A 19,148-nucleotide genomic window follows, 5' to 3' on the forward strand; every position below is an offset into this window, starting at 1 on the left:
AGAGAGTACAACCCTTCTCGATAATTCGAGCTGGTTCGAGCCTCGGTTGGGGGAAGGTTTGAACAGCGGCCTTTCCGTGTGAAGTTTGCATGTTTTTCCTGTTTATGTGTGGGTTCTCTCGAGGTACTCTGGCTTCCTCCCAGCAAAGACATGCATGTTAGATTAATTGGTCACTCTAAATTCTTGTTGTTTCTTTCTCTATGTTGGCCATGTGATGGACTGGTGACCTGTCCTTGTCCAGGGTTTACGAGCCTCTCGCCTGTTAATTGCTGGGATAGGCTCCAGCTTCCTGCGACCCTTAATTGGACAAAGTGGCTCAGAAAATGAATGAATTAATAAAATGTGTGCAGGAAGCTGAACATTATGCAAAGTGTTCCCAGATAAAGATCTAAGAGCTACACTGGGATTAATCTCTTGCTGCACATAATTTCTTAAAAGGGGTTTTAAACAGTTTCCATGGAGACGTTTCATCTAGTTTTACTCTTCATGTGATAACAGCAACGAACAGAATAAAGAAGCATCAGAAGAAAAGAAACCAGGAAAGTAATAACAGAATGTTGATTTTTGAAACCATCATCATGCTTAAATCCTGATGTGAGAAAAAAGGTTCAGGTAAGAACATAGAGATAGTTTGGAAGGAACTGTTTCGGATGGGACTCTGGGATTTTGTGTAGCTGGTTTCATATTTAAATGATCCTGGACCTGGAATAAAAGGAAAATATTAACTGGAAAAGTTTTTGCAGCTGGTTTCTGATATTTAAAAGGTTTATGGATTTATTAGTGATGGTTGAAGATCATTAAATGCTCCAGGTTAAAAACAGAGTTCTTCACAGACTGCAATGTTAACATATTAAACATTAGTTCATTGATTTAATGGTCTAACATTTCCAAATCTGAAGGACTCTTGACTTGTGAATAGTCACTAACAAATCATCTTCTTCATTGCTGTCAGCTGATCAGATATTTATCATGTCCATCACAGAGGGACCCCTTGGTGTTCTACACAGCTGGAGCCCTTTTTAACTGTCCTGGTTTTTTACAGGAACTACATTCAGACTGGGAGACACTGACCGTTAAACCAGACCAAACCAAGCCAACCCAATCAGACCAACCATGTCTGCAGTGCAGGAACTCACCACCACGTGGAACGGGCTGTTGGGAATGTGTTCCCCTCCAAATCGGATGGTGATGACGTACTTCCCAGGTTCTGGAGCAGTGTAGTAAATATCGAACGTGCCATCTGTGTTCTCCACTACGTCCACGTCCAGCTCCGCCCCATCAGGTGTGGACACTTTACAGGTGACTTTACCTTTCCCAGCAGCCTTTGCATCCACAGTGATGACTGTCTCTTCTCCGATCTGAATGGTTGGACCAAGACCTGAACCTGACGACACAAAGGTGAACAAACAGATCTCGACAAACAGAAGGTTTCAGTTTCTGAGCTGGTTTGTGACGACCACAGCTACCCTTAGAAAGTTCAGTTAAAGGAAACTTCTTTTGTTTCTATAAAACTAATTTCCATGGCAGCAATATACAATTTTAATTAAAACAGCCAATAAATACAGTGAACTCTGTTTTCTTGTGCTTTGAAATATTTTAATTCTTTAAGACTGTTAAAGTCCTGCTAGCAATCCACAGTTCTTCATTGGTTATAAAACTGAAGCCCTGAAGTGGCATGCATGCACAGAGGATAGCACAACGTCATGCAGTTTGTAGTATTTACGGATGTAATGGATGCTTCACGTCTGTTTATCAATTTGGAATTACTAGCACACTCTGAACTGATAAAATTATGACCAATTGATGAACGTAAGGAGACTGAGAAAAAGGAGAGCACAAATGTTGACAATGGCCTTTTTTGGAGCGGCTCCTGCTTCTGTTCAAAGGCAGCCAAGTTTGTTTGTGCGGAGTTCTGCACGGGTCCAGTTTTACCAACCCGTACCCGCCCGAACCTGTTAGCATGGTTACCAAACCCGACCTGTGGATATGTTCCACTGAAATCTGGACCTGACCCGACCCGACACGACGATGTAGGATATAATTTGCGACCCGACCCCCATGTTAACACATTTTAATTGTAAATACACCCCTGTTCCTCACTTCATTGCATTACTTTGCTTAATTTAATTTTGCATTTATATATTTAAAGTGATGGTGTTGTCTTGTCGTTTTAATTCACAATAAAAAAAAGACAGCAACACAGTAAAACATTTTGAAACAGCACAATTGTGCGTCAAAGTCAGCTTAAAATGTGACTTGACCATTCAGACTGAGGTCGCTTCCACACAGATTGGATAGATATCCGATCTAGGACCACAGGTGACATTGGCCTGGGTCGGATTTAGAAAAAATTGGATTTGCGCCATTCAAACTGTCATTAAAAAAAATCCAATATCAGTCATATAAGAGCAAAAAATTCTCTTTACCTGAAAAAAGTTGTAATCTGGAAAAAAGCCATAAAATCAGTATTTTTCATTCCTTGGACATGGTGGGATAAAATCCAAATTTTCATGTTGCATTCATTTTGAAATCAAATTTCATGTTTTCACTCATAACTAGATGATTTATGCATTTTATATATAGTTCCATTCCTCATGGCACAAATCAGAAAAAAGTAGGATTTTTTATCATTTTGATCAAATTTCACTGTGACAAAAAAAAAATACAATCTAAAAAAGAATGGGATATTTACTCTGATGTGGATAGTAAGGACTGCTGCTGCCTGCATGTTCAGGACTAAATAAAACTATTTTTAAGTAAAGGGTGGAAGAGACTCACCAAGTCCATGTCCTCCGATCGACACTGCAGGAAAATAACATCACAATCAGTGGTTCTGATACACAACCTGTGATTGGTTAACAACGGGAATAGTGGGCGAAGCCTGACCTGTGACCAGACACTTGCTGGCGTCTCCGGTGGGCACAGCATGAATCCGGTAAGGTGAGTACGGGATCTCATCTCCTCCATACTTGATGGTGATGGTATAGCGTCCCGCCATGTCTGGTACGTAGGACACCGTGTACGTCCCGTCTCTGTTGTCTTGGATGTTCGCCTTCTTAGGTTTTCCCTCCGGGTCCTGAGGACAGGTGGACACGAAGTTAGTGGCGTTAACAGGACACAACAACATGAGGATGTCCTGCTGTCCATCACTGGTCTCCAACCATCTGCCACCAGGTAAAAATTGAGCCTAACTGGTTGGAAGTTACTTTTAGAGATCGTTTCTGTTTGCTCTTTTTGCTAATATCCTTGTTTTTGAGTTTCTCTCTTTCCTTTTCAGAAATGTCTTATGAGTAAAATGCCTGCAGTAAACACAAAGGCAGTTTTCTCTTCCTTACGAACTAAACTGCTTGAAACCTTCTTCTGCAACTTAATGGCGTCATAAACAAATTTGTATAAAGCCGCTATGTTTTCTAGCTTGCTCTCCAACTCTTGACTTGTTATTTTTTGTTTTTCTTACTGCTTTGGAAGCTTTTTTTTACTAGCAACAACATGTTTGTAGCAGTTAGCATGCTACGGTGAACAGTGATGCTGGACTCTGACTGTAGTAGTTAGCTCTTGGTTTATGAAGTTTCCACTTTTCAACTGACACATTGAACAATATTGATGCCCACTCTTTTCTTGGTTTTAACATGTTTATCTTACTAAGAGGTTGATGACAGAAGTAACTTGACTGTTTCAGCTCAAACGAAGCATAGAAAACATTCTTTACTGAAACCGTGAACCTAATCCGTGATGAAGGCACAGCAGATAAGCGTTTACTAGGATTACGTTTCAAAAACAAATTGCTGTTTTTTGGGGGGATGTAATGAAGATTTTTGGGCTGCTTTTGGTACTAGGAAAGTAGATCTGATAAAGTGGGTGGTGAGCGTAGATTCAAACAGCTTATAGCCAGGATTTGACTGAATGTTATCTCCACTTTGACCACTAGATGGCAGTACTTGTTATAAATGTTTAAACCATTAGAGATCACAATCTAAGTTGTCAAGCTGCTGGTTAAAAACTTCTTGCTGCTTACCACTGACTCATAAAGGCGTCTTTTTTTGAATCTATTATTTATTTATTTCTTTAAAAGGACATTTTAATCTTTTACACCAACTCATGTCCTGTCTGAGAGAAAAAACAACTTTCACACTCACAAACAGAATGAGTGAAATCTTAACCTTTCAGCTCGGCTGCAGTCCTCTTGGTTTTAGATGTTGCCCTGCACCAACACACCTGATTCAAATTAAATGGCTTTTCTCAACAGCTTGTTGTCAAGTGTTGCCTCAAGCATGATGACCCATTGATCTGATTCAGGTGCTGCAGCAGGAAAGATCCAAAACCTGCAGGACAGCGGCCCTTCAAGGACAGACTATGGACACCCCAGCTCTAAAACCATTAAACCTGGAAGCACATGGATAACTTTTAAATGTTTGTCAGATTACAGATGATGCAAGATCCTCTGATCTGATCACCTCTGATCTACCTGGTCTGTCAGGTGTGCCAGGAGAAGTTTCTCAGGAGGAAAAGAGGCCTGGATGGCTGCTGATGGTCTGAGAGCAGTGCTGGTGTCAACATGTTAACACAGTCTAACTAGTCACTGCAGCGGGGGGGTTGGGGTTTAAAAAGCCTTCCAATTAGTGGAGAACTGAAAGCCACATCTGTCTGTTAGCCCAGTCAACAAATGGAAGGAGTCAGTACACATGTGAACCACAGAGAGGGAGGTTGGGGGGTGGGGGGATTCAGCTCCTAAGCTTTAACAAGCTGCTACTTCGTAAAGAAACAGCTGTTTTTCTTTGTTTAAACCTGCTGAGCCAAGCTTTCATCTTCTGCTGAGAGCCAATGGTTTGATGAGAATCATGTGTTGAGACTGTAAGTAGAACATCTACAAACCCCTGTTCATGAAAGTTGGGATGTTTTAAGAAACCAAAAACCTAAATCTGGAATCAATTAAAACTTTTATTTAACAAAGAAATAATCTTCAGCTTCTTTTCTGAACAACTTTGTATTATTAGAGATAAATGTAAAATCTACTGCAGCAACATTTAGTATGAGTTGGACAAAGTTGCGTTTCCATCAGTTTTCATTAATGAGACTTTTAAAGTTTCAATTCCTGCTGCTCAGCTATGGGGGTATTTTTCTATCTTTAATCAAAACTCTGATCTCACACTCAGAAATTCCCTCTTGCTTCCAAATATATTGTTCTTCCTTTCAAAACTCTGCGCTCAGACTTGGTCTCTTTTCCTCACACTCGGACACTTTCTCTTCTCTCAAAACTTCTGCTCTTGGATATTTTTCCTCTCTCTTGGGTTACTGAAAGAGCTGTCTTTCAAACTTCCTCCAGCCAATAGAATACGGGATCATTTGAGCAAATAGTCCAGCTTTTTTCAATGTGCCACCTTTAAATTTAGTATCACTAAGTCTTATTTTTATACAATTTATTGCGAAAAAAAAAACAGTTGCTATTTAATATTTTTTATCAATCCTTTGATACATACAGTTTTGTGAGACCTATTTCATTACTTTATGGTAAAATTTAGCCCAAAACCCGGTTTATACAATCTGATACTTTACCTCTGCTCCTACTTTTAACTTATTTTTTTACATTTTATTAAAAGGGTCAAAGTCTTATAAAATTTTCCTATAAAATGATCATGTGGTCTGAGGTGTGTTACAATCAAATTTGTCCCAACAATCAGCTCCGAAACAGGTTGTGGCTGAGATTCCTAAATATTGAACATGTTTAATATTTACGACCAAAAATCTTCATGTGTGTGGAAAGCTGACGACTCTTGAGTGGTGTCTCTGTGGATTGTGATTGGGAACGGAATCTAGCCAACCAGAGAGCGAGCTGACTGGAGAGCAAGGAAGTAAATAAAGTCTGTGTTCACGCCATCTCCAGTCTGTTATTTCTTTCAGTTCTGGATTTTTCTGTTAATAGTCGTAAGACCACCATCATTCCTTCATCTTGTAAATCCTCTTCCATGCTGGATGTTGAGTTTTCCTGTTGTTGCCATCGTTTTTCTTCTTTGTTTTTCCGGTTGTTGCTGTTTCTTCTTCTTCGTTTTTGTTAGATAATGTTTGATAACGCAAGATGTCCGGCTCGGAGGACTAGATTCTAGATCGTTGCGGGACAGCATCATTATGTGTGTGTTGAGATTAGATACAACACACAGTACGATCAATACTGTTAAATATCTGACTTTTGTATCTTCAGGTCTCAAACAGATAAAAAATCCCATCATTAAAGAAATTAAAGATTAAAGAAATCTTTATGTAGCCCCAGTCTGCTTCAATGGTCCAAACCAGGAGACCCTAGTTTTCAATCAGACCAGAGCTTGCTTCTTTGGTCCAAACCAGAGTGAGAATGAACACTCACACTGCTCCAGATGGACCGTAGTATCTATGGAAGTGAACCACGGTTTATTTAAGCTGACCAAACAGCACTGGTATGAATGCATCTTTGTCATGATGGTTTCTGCAGTGCTGTTTCAAGGCTGGAAGATCCCGACCATCCAATAGCAGTTTCTGTCCTTTCTACTCTGAGATTTCTCTAGACTCCCTGAATCGTTTTCTAACACTCTGTCCTGTAGATGCTGAACTGAAGTTCTTTACAATCTATCATTGCAAAATATTTGTTGGACTTATTGATGGCTTTCTGATAGTTTAGACCAAAATGCAAAGCAGAGCAAAAAAGCTCGGTCACCTCTGGTCTTGAGTTTGGACCCTGGCACAGCTAAAAGGGACCTGCCTGAGGATCTAAGGCTGCGGGGAGGCTCATAGGGTGTCAGTAAATCTGTAATGTAGCCGGGTGCCAGACCTAAACAAGCTTTAAAAGTAATCAGTAAAACTTTAAAATCAATTCTAAAATGTACAGGGAGCCAGTGCAGCGAGGCTAAAACAGGGTAATATGTTGTCTTCTACTAAAACCAGTGAGAAGCCGAGCTGCTGCGTTTTCAACAAGTTGGAGGTGAGAGAGGGATTTATTGTCAAGACCGGAGAGGAGGGAGTTGCAGTAGTCAAGTCTGGAGAAAATTAAAACATTGATAACTTTTTCTAAATCGGGCTGGGAGAGGACAGGTTTGTTTTTACTGATGGTGCGGAGGTGAAGGAAACAGGACTGGGTGACTTTTTTGATGTGAAGATGAAAATTAAGATTGGAATCAAATATGACACTTAGGTTTCTGGTAGAGGGGGTGATGTTAGAAGAGAGAGGACCGAGACTGTCTTCAATACGGGAGGTAGGGAGGAGGGTTGATTAAGATCATTTCAGATTTAGAACCGTTGAGTTGTAGAAAGTTTTGTGCCATCCAACTGTTCACATCGTTGAAACACTCTAACACAGCAGCTCGGCTTCCAGTGTCCCCTGGTCTCAGCGGGAGGTATATCTGTGTGTCGTCTGCATAACAGTGGAAGGACACATTATGGCGGCTATAACGTGTCCTAGGGGGAGCATATAAATAGAAAACAGAATGGGACCTAGAATAGAACCTTGTGGTACACCACAGGCAATGGGGGCAGATGAGGAAGTAAAATTACCTGTGCAAAGGTTCTATCTAAAAGATAAGAGTAAAACCAATCAAGTGCAGTGTCTGATGCCAACCAGGTTTTAAGACGATTAATTAAAATAGCGTGATCAACAGTATGAAATGCAGCACTCAAATGTAAAAGAATTAAAATGATGCTCTCTCTCTCCTCTATCTGAGGCTAAAAGAATGTCATTAGAGACTTTGAGGAGAGCTGTCTCTGTGCTGTGTAGAGCTTTAAAACCAGACTGAGATTTCTCAATGATGTCATTTCCATTTATAAAACTTAAAATCTGATTACAAACAACTTTCTCTAAAACTTTGGATAAAAAGGGAAGCTTTGAGGTCAGTCTAAAGTTGTTAAAATCATTGATGCTTAAATTAAAAGAGGTTGGACCACTGCATGTTTAAAACAAGGAGGGGACAACACCTTCTAACAAGGACAGGTTAATGATGGATAAAATGCTGGGCCCAACTGTATTAAAAACATCTTTGAGGCACGTGGTTGTTTTCATGTGAGATAAAACATCAGCTAAAGAGGAGAGAGATAAAGGAGTAAAATTAGTAAAACAATTAAAACACTTGGGAAATTCTCTTCTTACAGTGATGGTGTGACTCGGAGCAACTATTTGATTTCTTATGTCATCGACCTTTTAACAAAGTGATTTAAAAACAGTTCACACAGTTCTGTAGATGCATCATTAAAATGACAAGGATTAGGGTTAGTAATTGAGTCTAAAACCTTAAATAAAACTCTAGGATTGGACTGATTTTTTATAATAATGTTAGAATAAAAAGCTGTCCTCGCTTCTTTGACTGCTTATTAATAGGGTTTAAGACTTTCTTTCCATGTGAGATAAAATACATTTAGCCTGGACTTTTTCCATCTTCTCTCATTTTGCCTGCAAATCCTCTTTAACAACTGGGTGTGTTCATTGAGTCCGGGTTGGGAAATTAAGTTGGGCTTTCTCTCTTTAAAAGGAGCAACAATATTTAAAATAGAGTTTGAGGTTTGATAAAAAAAAGAAGAGACCAGCTCTACCAGGCTAAAATCTGTGTTAAAAGCAGTCGAGGAAGCTGAGGTAAAAAGTTGAGAAAACTTAGAGGCAGAAGAGGAGTTAAAAACACGAGATCGGAAAGGTAAACCCTGGGTAACAGACTTTGGAGATAAAATAACATTAAATAAAATGGCTTTGTGATCAGACACACAGATATCTGAGACCAAAGGATAAAACCAAGTCCAGTGTACGGCCCTTAGAGTGAGTGGGAAAGTGAACTGCTTGCGTTAAATTAAAGGAGTCAATAATTTCAATAAAATCAGAAGTAAAAAATTGAGAAGGGCAACAGACGTGAATATTAAAATCACCAAGGATCAACACTTTGTTGTAGAGGGACATACACTAGGATAACAGATCAGAGAATTCATGAATAAAAGCATTATTGGGTTTCGGGGGTCTATAAATAACTAAAACAAACACAGGCTCTTTACATGATAAGATAAAACACAGATGCTCAAATAAGATATGCGGTATAGGGACCAGGAGTACATTTAAAATTGTTCTTAAAAATGGCAGCAACCCCCTCCCCCCTCCTTTTCCGGACAGTCTTGGTTGATAAAGGAATGAGTAGTCAGTAGTGGTGAGTGGTGAGTGGTGTGCAGTGTCCTTGAGTTAGCCAGGTCTCTGGTAAAATCAAAAAGTCCAAGTAATTGCTAGTAATAAAATCGTGGCAAATGAATGTTTTGTTGTTGATGGATCTGATATTTAAAAGACCAAAGTTTATTGGGGTGGAGCAGGGGTGACGAGGGACAGAGAGGAACGGTGATAAGGCCGGGAGGAGAAGGTTCTCTGGGGATGAACTGCCTGTAAGGGCACAGGTTGGTGAGGACAGTGATCCTGTGTTGAAAAGGGCTGCATGGGGAACCGGGTTGAGGGGGTGCCAATCAGGGGGGAGGGGGTGAAGTGGGAGCAGAGGGGGTTCTTAAGTCAATTTTGTTTATGAGTCTGAACAGCATGGATGATGTTGTAAGTTAAAAACCGGTTCCCTAGTGAATTGAGGTGGAGACCATCTGTCCTGAAAAAGGCTGAACGAGTCCAGAAAAGATTAAAGTTGTCAAAAAAACCAAAGTTGTAGGTAGAGGAGGTGTGCTGGAGCCATGAGTGGATAGAATCCTGCTAAAACGACCAACCCCACGACCCAGCGTGGGAATCAAACCAGAGATAAAAACAGACTTACCACAAGCTGATAAACACTCAAAGAGGTCCTTAAACTCTAACTTTGTAATTTCAGACTCTCGACGTGCAGCGTCATTAGTCCCTACGTGGATAATCACCCTGTTGATAGTGGCAGCCGCTGCCTGCAGCAGCCCCGGTAGTTTGTCCAGCAAAGTGTGCACAGTAGTTCCAGGAAAACAGCAAGTGGAGGCATTAAAAAATCTACAGTACCGTATTATGGAGTCACCCACTAGAAGTGTTGTGGGTGAGAACAGGGGCCGAGGCGGAGGGGAGAGAGTCTGAGGATCGACAGTGGAGGAGAGGAAGGTGGCTACTGGATGGCTGTGGCATCCTGTTCAGAGCTCCCGAGGCCGGTAGCAGCGATGATGGTGTTCCCGGGAGGGCTCCCCGCTGTATCAGGGCGAGAAAACCCTGCAGAGCGCCTGATGACAGCCTCCTTTATCAGTCTGCGGCGAGAGAAGGAAGCCACTGCCCGAGCTGGGTACCGCTTCCTAGGTCCGCCGGTCTGCCTTGTCAGGGAACCACTGGCCCACTGTGGTGGAGACGGGTCCAGCGTGCAGGCCACGGGAGCTGCCTGGGTGCCGTCGGCCTGGGATGGAGGGCTCAGATCCTTTGTCTCAGGCTCAGGAACAGCAGGACGAGCCGAGGCTTCATCCATCAGGGCAGCAAAACGGTTGGAGAGGCTCAAACCTTCCCAGCTCTTTCTGTTCCCACGGACCACCATGTCAGCCCAGGAGGATCGGTTGTTAGGGGTAGAGCAGGATGAAGGTCGGGGACAAGAAAGAGGGTCCCATACAACAGTGTCCTGCAGTGTAGTGACAGAGGTAATGTGCTGCGATTGTTTAAAGGCTATAAGGATGCTACTTTTATACCCAATCCTGACACCCTCGCCTGTCACTGATTAGGGCGAGAATTGCGTTTTATTTGTTTACATCCTCAGAAATAAGCTGCAGTATTCCAGTAACCAGTAGGCAGCAGTGTAGGTACTGGTTACCAGATGGAAGGTAACAGGGTCGGCAGCGGAAAAGGTAATGGAAAGTTTAGAAGACCAGTCACAGTGTTCTGGTTTAGGGTCCTTACAGACCATCCACAATGCCACTGCTGTCATTTCAGAATGAACTAACCTCCTCTATTGTCTCCATATTCATTGTTTTGTTTCCATCCTTTAAATTCAGCATCTCTATCTGGTCTGAATTTGATGATGCGCTCCCTGGTGGAATCCTCCAGTAACAACTGTAGTGCATACGCTAGAATGAGAGCGCTAACATTCATGATGAAGCTGATTGGATACAAGAACATGAGGTTAACCAGGAAGAATATTTTTGGCTTTAATCCGCTGGTTGGAGAAACTTCCAGAAACATGTTACTGGAGGTTCTGGAAACTTTTCTGTCTTTGACACTAGAATAGCTTTTACTGAGTGTGTTTCTGGAGCAGTTTGTCAATAAAGACACTGAATGTCATCTTATTGTACGTTTAAATTTTAACATTTTAAATCTTCAGTTAAATTTGAAATTTAAGTTTCTGTTTATTTATATTTTTAAAAAATTCCCAACTTTCCTAGAAAAATATTTTCCACTAACTGGTCTTGAGTTTGTTTAGTTAAACGCTGTTTTGAATTAAAATGAAAACTGGATCTTACATTTCAAGAATTTAATCAAAAATACTGACAGGTATAGGAGAATCTAGATTAGGGATCCTTAACGTGCAGGTTTTAGATCAGGGATCCTCAAACCTGATTCTTAAGTGCCAGGTCCTGCAGGTTTTAGAAGTTTCCCTGATGCAAAAGGCCTGACTAAAACCTGCAGGATCCGGCCTAGAGGACCAGGATAGAGGATCCCTGGTCTCAAACCTGTAGGACCTGACCCTAGGGCACAAAGGATTGAGGATCCCTGGTCTAGACAATGAATCTCAGACTGTAAAATAGCATCAAAGCTGAATGTAAAATTTTAGGGGAGGAGGCAGCAAGGGAGGAGGGAGGTGAGGATAGACGTGAGACGAGGTGATGGGGGGTGCAGGCCTTACACAGCCTCTCCTCAGAATACTGAAGGGGATGGTTTTCTTTACTATATGAGTCTCCCACACCCTCCTGCCCCAGTCCTCCACAAACAGCGAGGCCTCTCGCCTGGACCCGTCCGGATCCTGCAGCGAAAGCAACAAGCCAGCCGTTTGGGTTGGCATCACTTAACAGGCAGGTCACATCATAGGAATCACACCTGGGGGAGACTACCTGTCCTCCCCAACAGTCTCCAGGTAAATTTCACAGAATCAGAATTCATGAAGACATTTTGGTTGGAAATTAGTGATGTGAATCCAGCATGGATATCTGAGACTCACCAGGATCTGGACCGTGAGCAGTCCCTCTCCAGCATCTCTGGCATCGATGGTGAACTCCACTGGCAGACTGGCTGGGACTCCGGATGCATTCAGACCTGGACCGCTGGCTCGGACTTTACTGGCATCGTGAGCTGGTAAGGTTTTTATCTTGAACGGACTGAAGGAAGACGCTTGGAGAAGTTACATCTCAGGCAGATGGATCGGGCTTTCTGAAACGCTCATTTGGTTGATACCGACCTGCGTGGGACCTCCTGGTCTGCGTACTTCACGCACACCGTGTACGGGCCGTCGTTGGCGGGAGTGTAGTTGATCGTATGAGTTCCGTCACCATTGTCTGTGATGCTGACGGGCTCGGCCACACCTGAGAACAAATAAAATTCAACAGTGCTGGAGCGCATGTACACCATCATCCTGAACGCTGGATAGACAGTCTCCAGGTTCTTTTAGTTGTTTATAAATGTCTTAATGGTCTTAGGCCTTCTCATTTATCGAACGTGCTTTTAAATCATCGACCTCGCGGACCCTGAGATCCTCTGGTACCCAAGCCACTGTGGGCTTCGACTGTCGATCAGCCTTCCAGTGATCTTCAGGGCTGCAGAGACTGTTGGTGCTTTTAAAAATGGGCTGAAGACCATTTTTGTTAAGCTTCGCTTATAGCTGAATGTTATTTCATTTTGTTTAGATTTTCTGTTTATTTTAAATACCACCTATTTATGTGGTTCTCCATTTTTATTGTTTTGTTTTACCCAAGTGCACTTTTTATGAACTCCTTTACTTTATTTTACCTAAATTTATAATTTTACCAAGCTCCATCATCTGTATTTTTATTCTTGTTGCTCTTATCAGTTTTTATGGTTTATAAGTTTATTTATTCTTGTTTTTATCTTTTAACTCCAGTGTTTTTTTCCTGGGATCCTACACACCGGTATCTCTGTCTGCTCTGCCTGCGGAGTTGTTGCCATGGTGACTGATCTTATCTGGGTGGCTGGGGGTCCTGCACTGCAGCCCTGTGGCTGTGGTGTGGACCCCTGCCTGCCCTGACCTGGGTTGTTCCTGTAGTAGTGCCCTCTGTGGTCATGAGTGGGCTGGCTTCCGGTGTGACTGAATCCCCAAGATGCCGTTTCCTCACAGCAGCGTCAAGTCAGATGTTTTCATCCTGATATTTTTATACTTACATTCAGTTCAGAGACAGTAACAAGAAAGGGGAGTTCATGTTTGTACAGAAAGGGGCATGGGAGGGTGGAATGTGTACACCCGCTTTGTTTGTATGTGTGTGTGAGATTGTGTGTGAAAGAGAGGTGTGTACTATGAGGTGTGTTTTAATTTCCTCTTTAAATTTCCTTTTAATTTTTTGTTTTTATATTTGCATAATTTGTTTTTATTATGTAAAGCACTTTGTGCTGCTTTGTGCATAAAAAGTGCTCAATAAATAAAATTTGATTTGATTTGATATTATTTCCACTCAGCTCATTAACTTTAAAACTCCATCTCCCCTTTTTTTCCCTTCTTTTTCAATTTAAAAATGCAGATAACAGAAGTTTTCCAGACATTTCTATCCCATCCAGGAGGTTTACAATCCAGCCGCTAAATGTAGTTTTATTTAGAGACACTCTCTGGTAAATCCACAATAATCCATGATAACAGCATTATTTATAACAATTCATCATAAAAAGATCGCTATCACTACTATGTTACTAAGAGACCTCTATTTAGACCTGGACATGATGATGAAGCCACTTCCTGTCAGACTTTCCACCAATCAGAGAGCTTAGATTGACGGTAACGTCCAATCAGGAGCAGCCAAAGATCAACCAGTGAGCAGAAAGTTCTATGTGTGTGTGTGAAAAGAAGAAAAATAATGCTCCTCTATGGCTGGAATAAAGCCAAGAAGACGTTTCTGATGCACGGTGGCGCCACAAAGCAGCTGAGCTGGAGTTGGTTTAGTGAGGATAGCAGGTAAATAGTAGCATGAATAACTGGAAATGAGAAAAAAGTGGAAACATGGAAATAGTTTCTGTCTAACAATATTTTTTCTCCTGAAAGCCAAGACTTGAGAGAACGATGAGATGAGAAAAGGTTTGGTCACTGTTGATCTGTGTGTTATTTCTACAAAGTTCTGTTAGTAATAAATTCTGCTTTCTTCTTCTGGTCGACCTTTATGCTGCTACAGTAGTAGCGGTTTAAAAGTTCCCATCCAAGCTGAAAGCCAGCCGAATACCTGCCGGCTTCCAGCCCAGTTCCATTCCAGTTCCAGCCAGCTGCCTTCCAACTTCCAGCCGCCAGAGAGGCCCCCTCCTTCTCCTGGGAGTGTCGATGTTTTAATCAAACTCCACCCATTCCTTGTAATATAGGGTAGACCCAGAAGATGGCGCTTCTCTCACAGACTTCTCATCGCCCGTAGTCTGTCAGATTTTATCTGAATTTACACTGACCGGCAGAGGCGCCACTCAAAGCACCTCTGATGGCCAGTCACAATTCATAAAAATGCATAAAACTTAATACATAATCATCGTTTGACGTGGAATGTGAAATTGTAACATGCTTGTGCGCTGCCAATTGTTTTATTCAGAAATGAATGCTAGTAGGTTAATAAAACCTTTCAAATACTGGATCACAGCCCCTAGCTCTATTCTCAATAGGATGTATTTATCATACTGATTAATCTTTTAATATTAGCATTATTAACATAGACAAATCAGATTTGGATCAAGCAACACAGAATCTGTTTGAGGTAGCTAGGAAGGGTTATTTTATTCTCATATTATTTATTTCACCTCCATAAGAAGACAGGGCGACAGATAAAAGCCCCACGCAGGATCGGAGATAATTTCTTCCACTTCAATGTGTCTAATCGCGGGGGGACATCCAACACTCGCTGTGCTGCGACTTCCTGCTCGCCGGGAATCCCGATTACGTCACCCCTCCAGGTGGGCTATTCCCCGACACGCTCCAATTACCATTCCAAAAGGTACTGTATGCAGCCCCCAACTTGAACATGCGCCTTCTTCATAAAATTACCATCTCTTAGGCTCCTCCACCACCACTTTGACTGTGGATTGATACGTAAATGAGCCGCAATGACGCAGCTGAACAAGTGACCCAGTTTTGTGATTGTTGCACATTGGGTAAGAGTGGTCAAACGAGTCCAGTTTGTGTTGTCATGCTACCAGAAATTCAGTAGGCTAGTCGGTCCTAATGCAGTGAATTTCCATGTTAATGTTGCCAAATTCAATAGCATAGCAAGAGATGAAAAAAGAAACAACGATATTTCTTCAACATGTTAACCAAAATATTTACCTCTTAAAGCATAAACCAAGTATTTACAACAAGCAGTGTGCTTTTTAACGTTAACGTGTGCCATAGCCTACTGCACCGCTGTTCCTCCTTCCAAGTCTTCTTTTTTATTATATTGTTGTTTTATCATCTGAATATACTACAACAACACAGAGAAAATATATGAAAGTTTATTTTACGCTGGTATTTGCGCAGCAGAGTTTTCTGCCGCCGGATTTGTAGTCCAGGAACGGAGAACACAGCTGCTGCCAGGAAAGGTGGATTACATTTTGTTAAAACACAGCAATCTCCGAGTAGCCTATTATAAATACCCTCTCAGTGGCAAAATAAAACACACTGGTCTGGTTTAGTCTTCACTCTGAAATGGTTCAGTCAGAGGAATATAAAGCTGTTTTAAAAATGTTGAGCAAGCTTAAAATAAACATTCATAGGCTATCTATGTGTTTTAGATTAACACAATGATAAAACAACAATAGGCTATAATAATGGAAAAGAAGCGGTGCAGCATGGCAATGATGCGTTAATGGCTCGGGTCGCGGGTTAAACATCAGTCTGGTTCGGATTTAAATGGAATAAATACATTGGTGACGAGTCGGGTTCGGGAGTCATTCTAACGGGTTAGAGCAGGTATGCGTAGCAAAACAGAACCGTGCAGGTTGACCTGGAACCATTTGACAATAAAATCTGGAGCCATCCTGCAACGCGCTCGCTTAGGCGTCCAGTTAAACCGTGTTTATTCAACCAGTCCCTACTTCATTGCATTCATTCTTTCCTCATAGCCTACGTGCACATTTTTTTCAAGATTGTTTATGTCAGTTTTGTTTTGGAAAATGAAAAATGAGTCTTTGCGCAGAACTTATAACATTATTCTAATCTTGCCACTTGCCTATTTTATTATTGTGTATTTTTGTAATAACATGTAAATTCACTGCATAGGAACCAACTAGTCTACTGAATTTTGTGTGACAACACTAACAGAACTGTTTTGACAATGCAACAATTACAAAACTGCGGCTCATTTACTTATCAATCCATAGTCAAAGTGGTGGTGGAGGAGCCTTGGAGATGGTAATTTTATGGAGCAAGTGCGAATGTTGAGGAATTTAGCCTTTGTTCAAGTTGTGGGCTGCATATATGCAGCCCACAACTTGGTATACCTTTCAGAATGATAATAAACAGAACAAGACACACCAAACCAGGAGCTAAGACCACGAAGTTCAGCATCATGCTTATCTATCTTTGGCGTTTTTACACCAACATTTTTATACACTGGATAATGATAATAATTATCGATTAAAGTCACGGATAAAACTGCTGTTGTTAAAACACACCCATCTCTTACAAAATCTAAAATGTAAAACAAAAAAAACAACAAACAACAAATCTGGATCACTGTAGAAATATCTTTATTCATTGCTGATCATCTGGCCATTGAAGCGTTTTTATTTGGAATTGGGAACAAATATTTTCCACCCTGTTATATTCTGTTCCACTCTGTTATGTTCCATTCCACCCTGTTAGTAAGGTGTTTTTTAATTTTTTTTTTTTTTACTTAAAACATTGAGGACTGTGAACCTTGTTGCACCATATTAGGAAGTGAGGAACATTAAATTGATTTTGCTTTTCTGTTCCCAGGTCAAAAGGAATGTAATTATCTCTCATTTGAAATACTTGATTATGCTTTCCTTCTTGCCTTTGTGGAAACAGAAACGTGATAATCTCTCACTTGAAAGCAAGCTGGGCGTACAATAGTGTGATGACGATGAAAACTCACATGACCAATGCTCAATAAAGGGTACATGAAAATGTGAGAAATGGTCAAAAGCACAAATACCGTTTGTGGTGAGTGAAACTATACAGCACAGTCCACAAGGCTCTTTTCAAGCACACTCCTCCCCCCAAGGAGTATGCTTGAACAGCTAACGGCAGGTAATGGCTGTGTTTACAAATGTAAAGGTGCTAATTGTTGGCCATTGAATTGTTAATTTCAAACCGGGCAGCCTTTTGGTTGTACTCTGGGCATGGTAGAGGGATAAGAAATCTCTGGGTTTTCTAGTGTTAAACACTGGAAGCGTCGCCAGCGGTCTTTTGATGACCGCCAGTCATGCTATCATGCTTATAGTGTATTAAAAACTAAACGGCTGAACCTGGTATTTTAGGACTTTTATTATATAGTTGTTGTCTATAGTTTTACCTGCTTACTTGTTTGGAAAAGTAAACACATCAATATTTACGAGCAGTTTAGCACGTCTAAACTTCCACAGAGCCGCTCAGGGAGACTCTTTCTCAGCCAAACTGTCGTATATCACGGCTATGGAGTTGTAATAAATGGCCGCCCTACTCTGCTTCTGATTGGCTGTAAGATCACAAACCCTGTGTGATGATAGGCTGCTGGTTCCTGTCATTCCTACCAGCCTTTGCGCATGTGCCTGCTTCAGACAGCGGGCAGGCAGCTGTCCCACCACTGAGACACAGCTGTATGACGTTTTATCACGTTTTATCACTAGATCGCTATGAATAAAATCCAGGGACACTTCATTTCACAGTATAAACCATTTATTTACTTATCTACTTAGGATAATAGCACTTTGAGGCCTAATTCAGAATATAGGTTGGGCTGGGTCCGGACTTTTGTGATCCCTGCTTTACACATTATCAGTATTATGTTATTTTTACCTGCCGATATTACGTTATGATTTTGTCAATATTCAGTTATGCAGCAGCTGTATCAACCCCCACTGTGAATAACTTACGTTGCAGTCAAATGACCGCTGGCAGCGCTCCTCGGGATGTTTAGAAAGCTCGCTGCTAGTGACATTCACCACTTAGCCGACTTGAGGAGGTTGTGCTTTGCCTCATAACACCATTAGCTACACATGTCGGCTTTTTTGATACATTTATTTGACGCCATTTTCAAATCAAATCATTTTTTAAATGTTGGCAAAAATGCAACAAATGAGCGACACAGCTCATTATAAACTGTTTAGAGAGCAGCAAGATCAAATCACTGCTCCTCCCCGTGGACAAAAGAGGGATTGCAGCTGTTTTTTTACTTGGGCTGCTTAGGGGCAGAGCCTCGCTGACGACGTCATTGCGGGGGATTACATTACCCCCACAGACCTGTGAAGGATCGGCCAAGGATCAGTCAAGGACCAGTCAAGGACCAGTCAAGAACCAGTCAAGGACCCATCATGGAAACAGGGGAACTTTTAAACCGCTACTACTGTATATCTATTCATACATTCATTTTACATCATTTTCCATCCCAATCTGACAGCTGAGGCTGGAAACATCATGTCTGATGATGGCTGGGATTAAAAGCTCCAGCTTCTACAGACTGGTTTATACTGGGATTAAAATGAACTTGATCATAAAACTTTTACAAACTGGTTTATAATAAAATAAACAGGTGGAGCAGAAATAGCAAAAAGAAATGGCTTGGAAATTTAAGGGTTAAACATCATTTAGAGCCAAAAGTCTCCCACTAGCCTGTTCTTAAATGATTATCAGTTATTTATTGTTATATTGTTATATTAATATATTATCTATTTAATGTTTGGTAGCGATGTTTATGCATCTTCATGCATCATTTATCCTCTTTATCTGGCTGTTTTAGCCTCAGTTGGAAGTTTTAATTTTCCTTAGGAATTTTTAAATTTATCTGACTTAATTAATCTAACAAACAGCATTTTATGCAAAGTTTTGTGATGAGGTTTTTTTTAGTGGTGAAAAATTGTGCGATTCGCCTCATCAATGAAACCCTGAATGCATCATTTATTT

At 41.2% G+C, this 19,148-nt stretch overlaps 1 protein-coding gene across 4 annotated transcripts in view; it reads right to left on the reverse strand.

Annotated features, from left to right (window-relative positions):
• Positions 1-19,148, reverse strand: part of LOC121634673 (filamin-C-like) — a 101,589-nt gene that overhangs the window by 32,928 nt on the left and 49,513 nt on the right. For all 4 annotated transcript variants that reach the window (XM_041977528.1, XM_041977527.1, XM_041977526.1 and 1 more), the window contains 5 exons: positions 12,312-12,435; positions 12,075-12,231; positions 2,887-3,076; positions 2,779-2,802; positions 1,137-1,384 (listed from right to left, as the gene is read on the reverse strand). In XM_041977528.1, the coding sequence (XP_041833462.1) occupies positions 1,137-1,384; positions 2,779-2,802; positions 2,887-3,076; positions 12,075-12,231; positions 12,312-12,435 (743 nt within the window). The remainder of the gene's footprint in view (positions 1-1,136; positions 1,385-2,778; positions 2,803-2,886; positions 3,077-12,074; positions 12,232-12,311; positions 12,436-19,148) is intronic.

Source organism: Melanotaenia boesemani, chromosome 23, assembly GCF_017639745.1.
Source record: "Melanotaenia boesemani isolate fMelBoe1 chromosome 23, fMelBoe1.pri, whole genome shotgun sequence".
Classification (NCBI taxonomy): Eukaryota; Metazoa; Chordata; class Actinopteri; order Atheriniformes; family Melanotaeniidae; genus Melanotaenia; species Melanotaenia boesemani.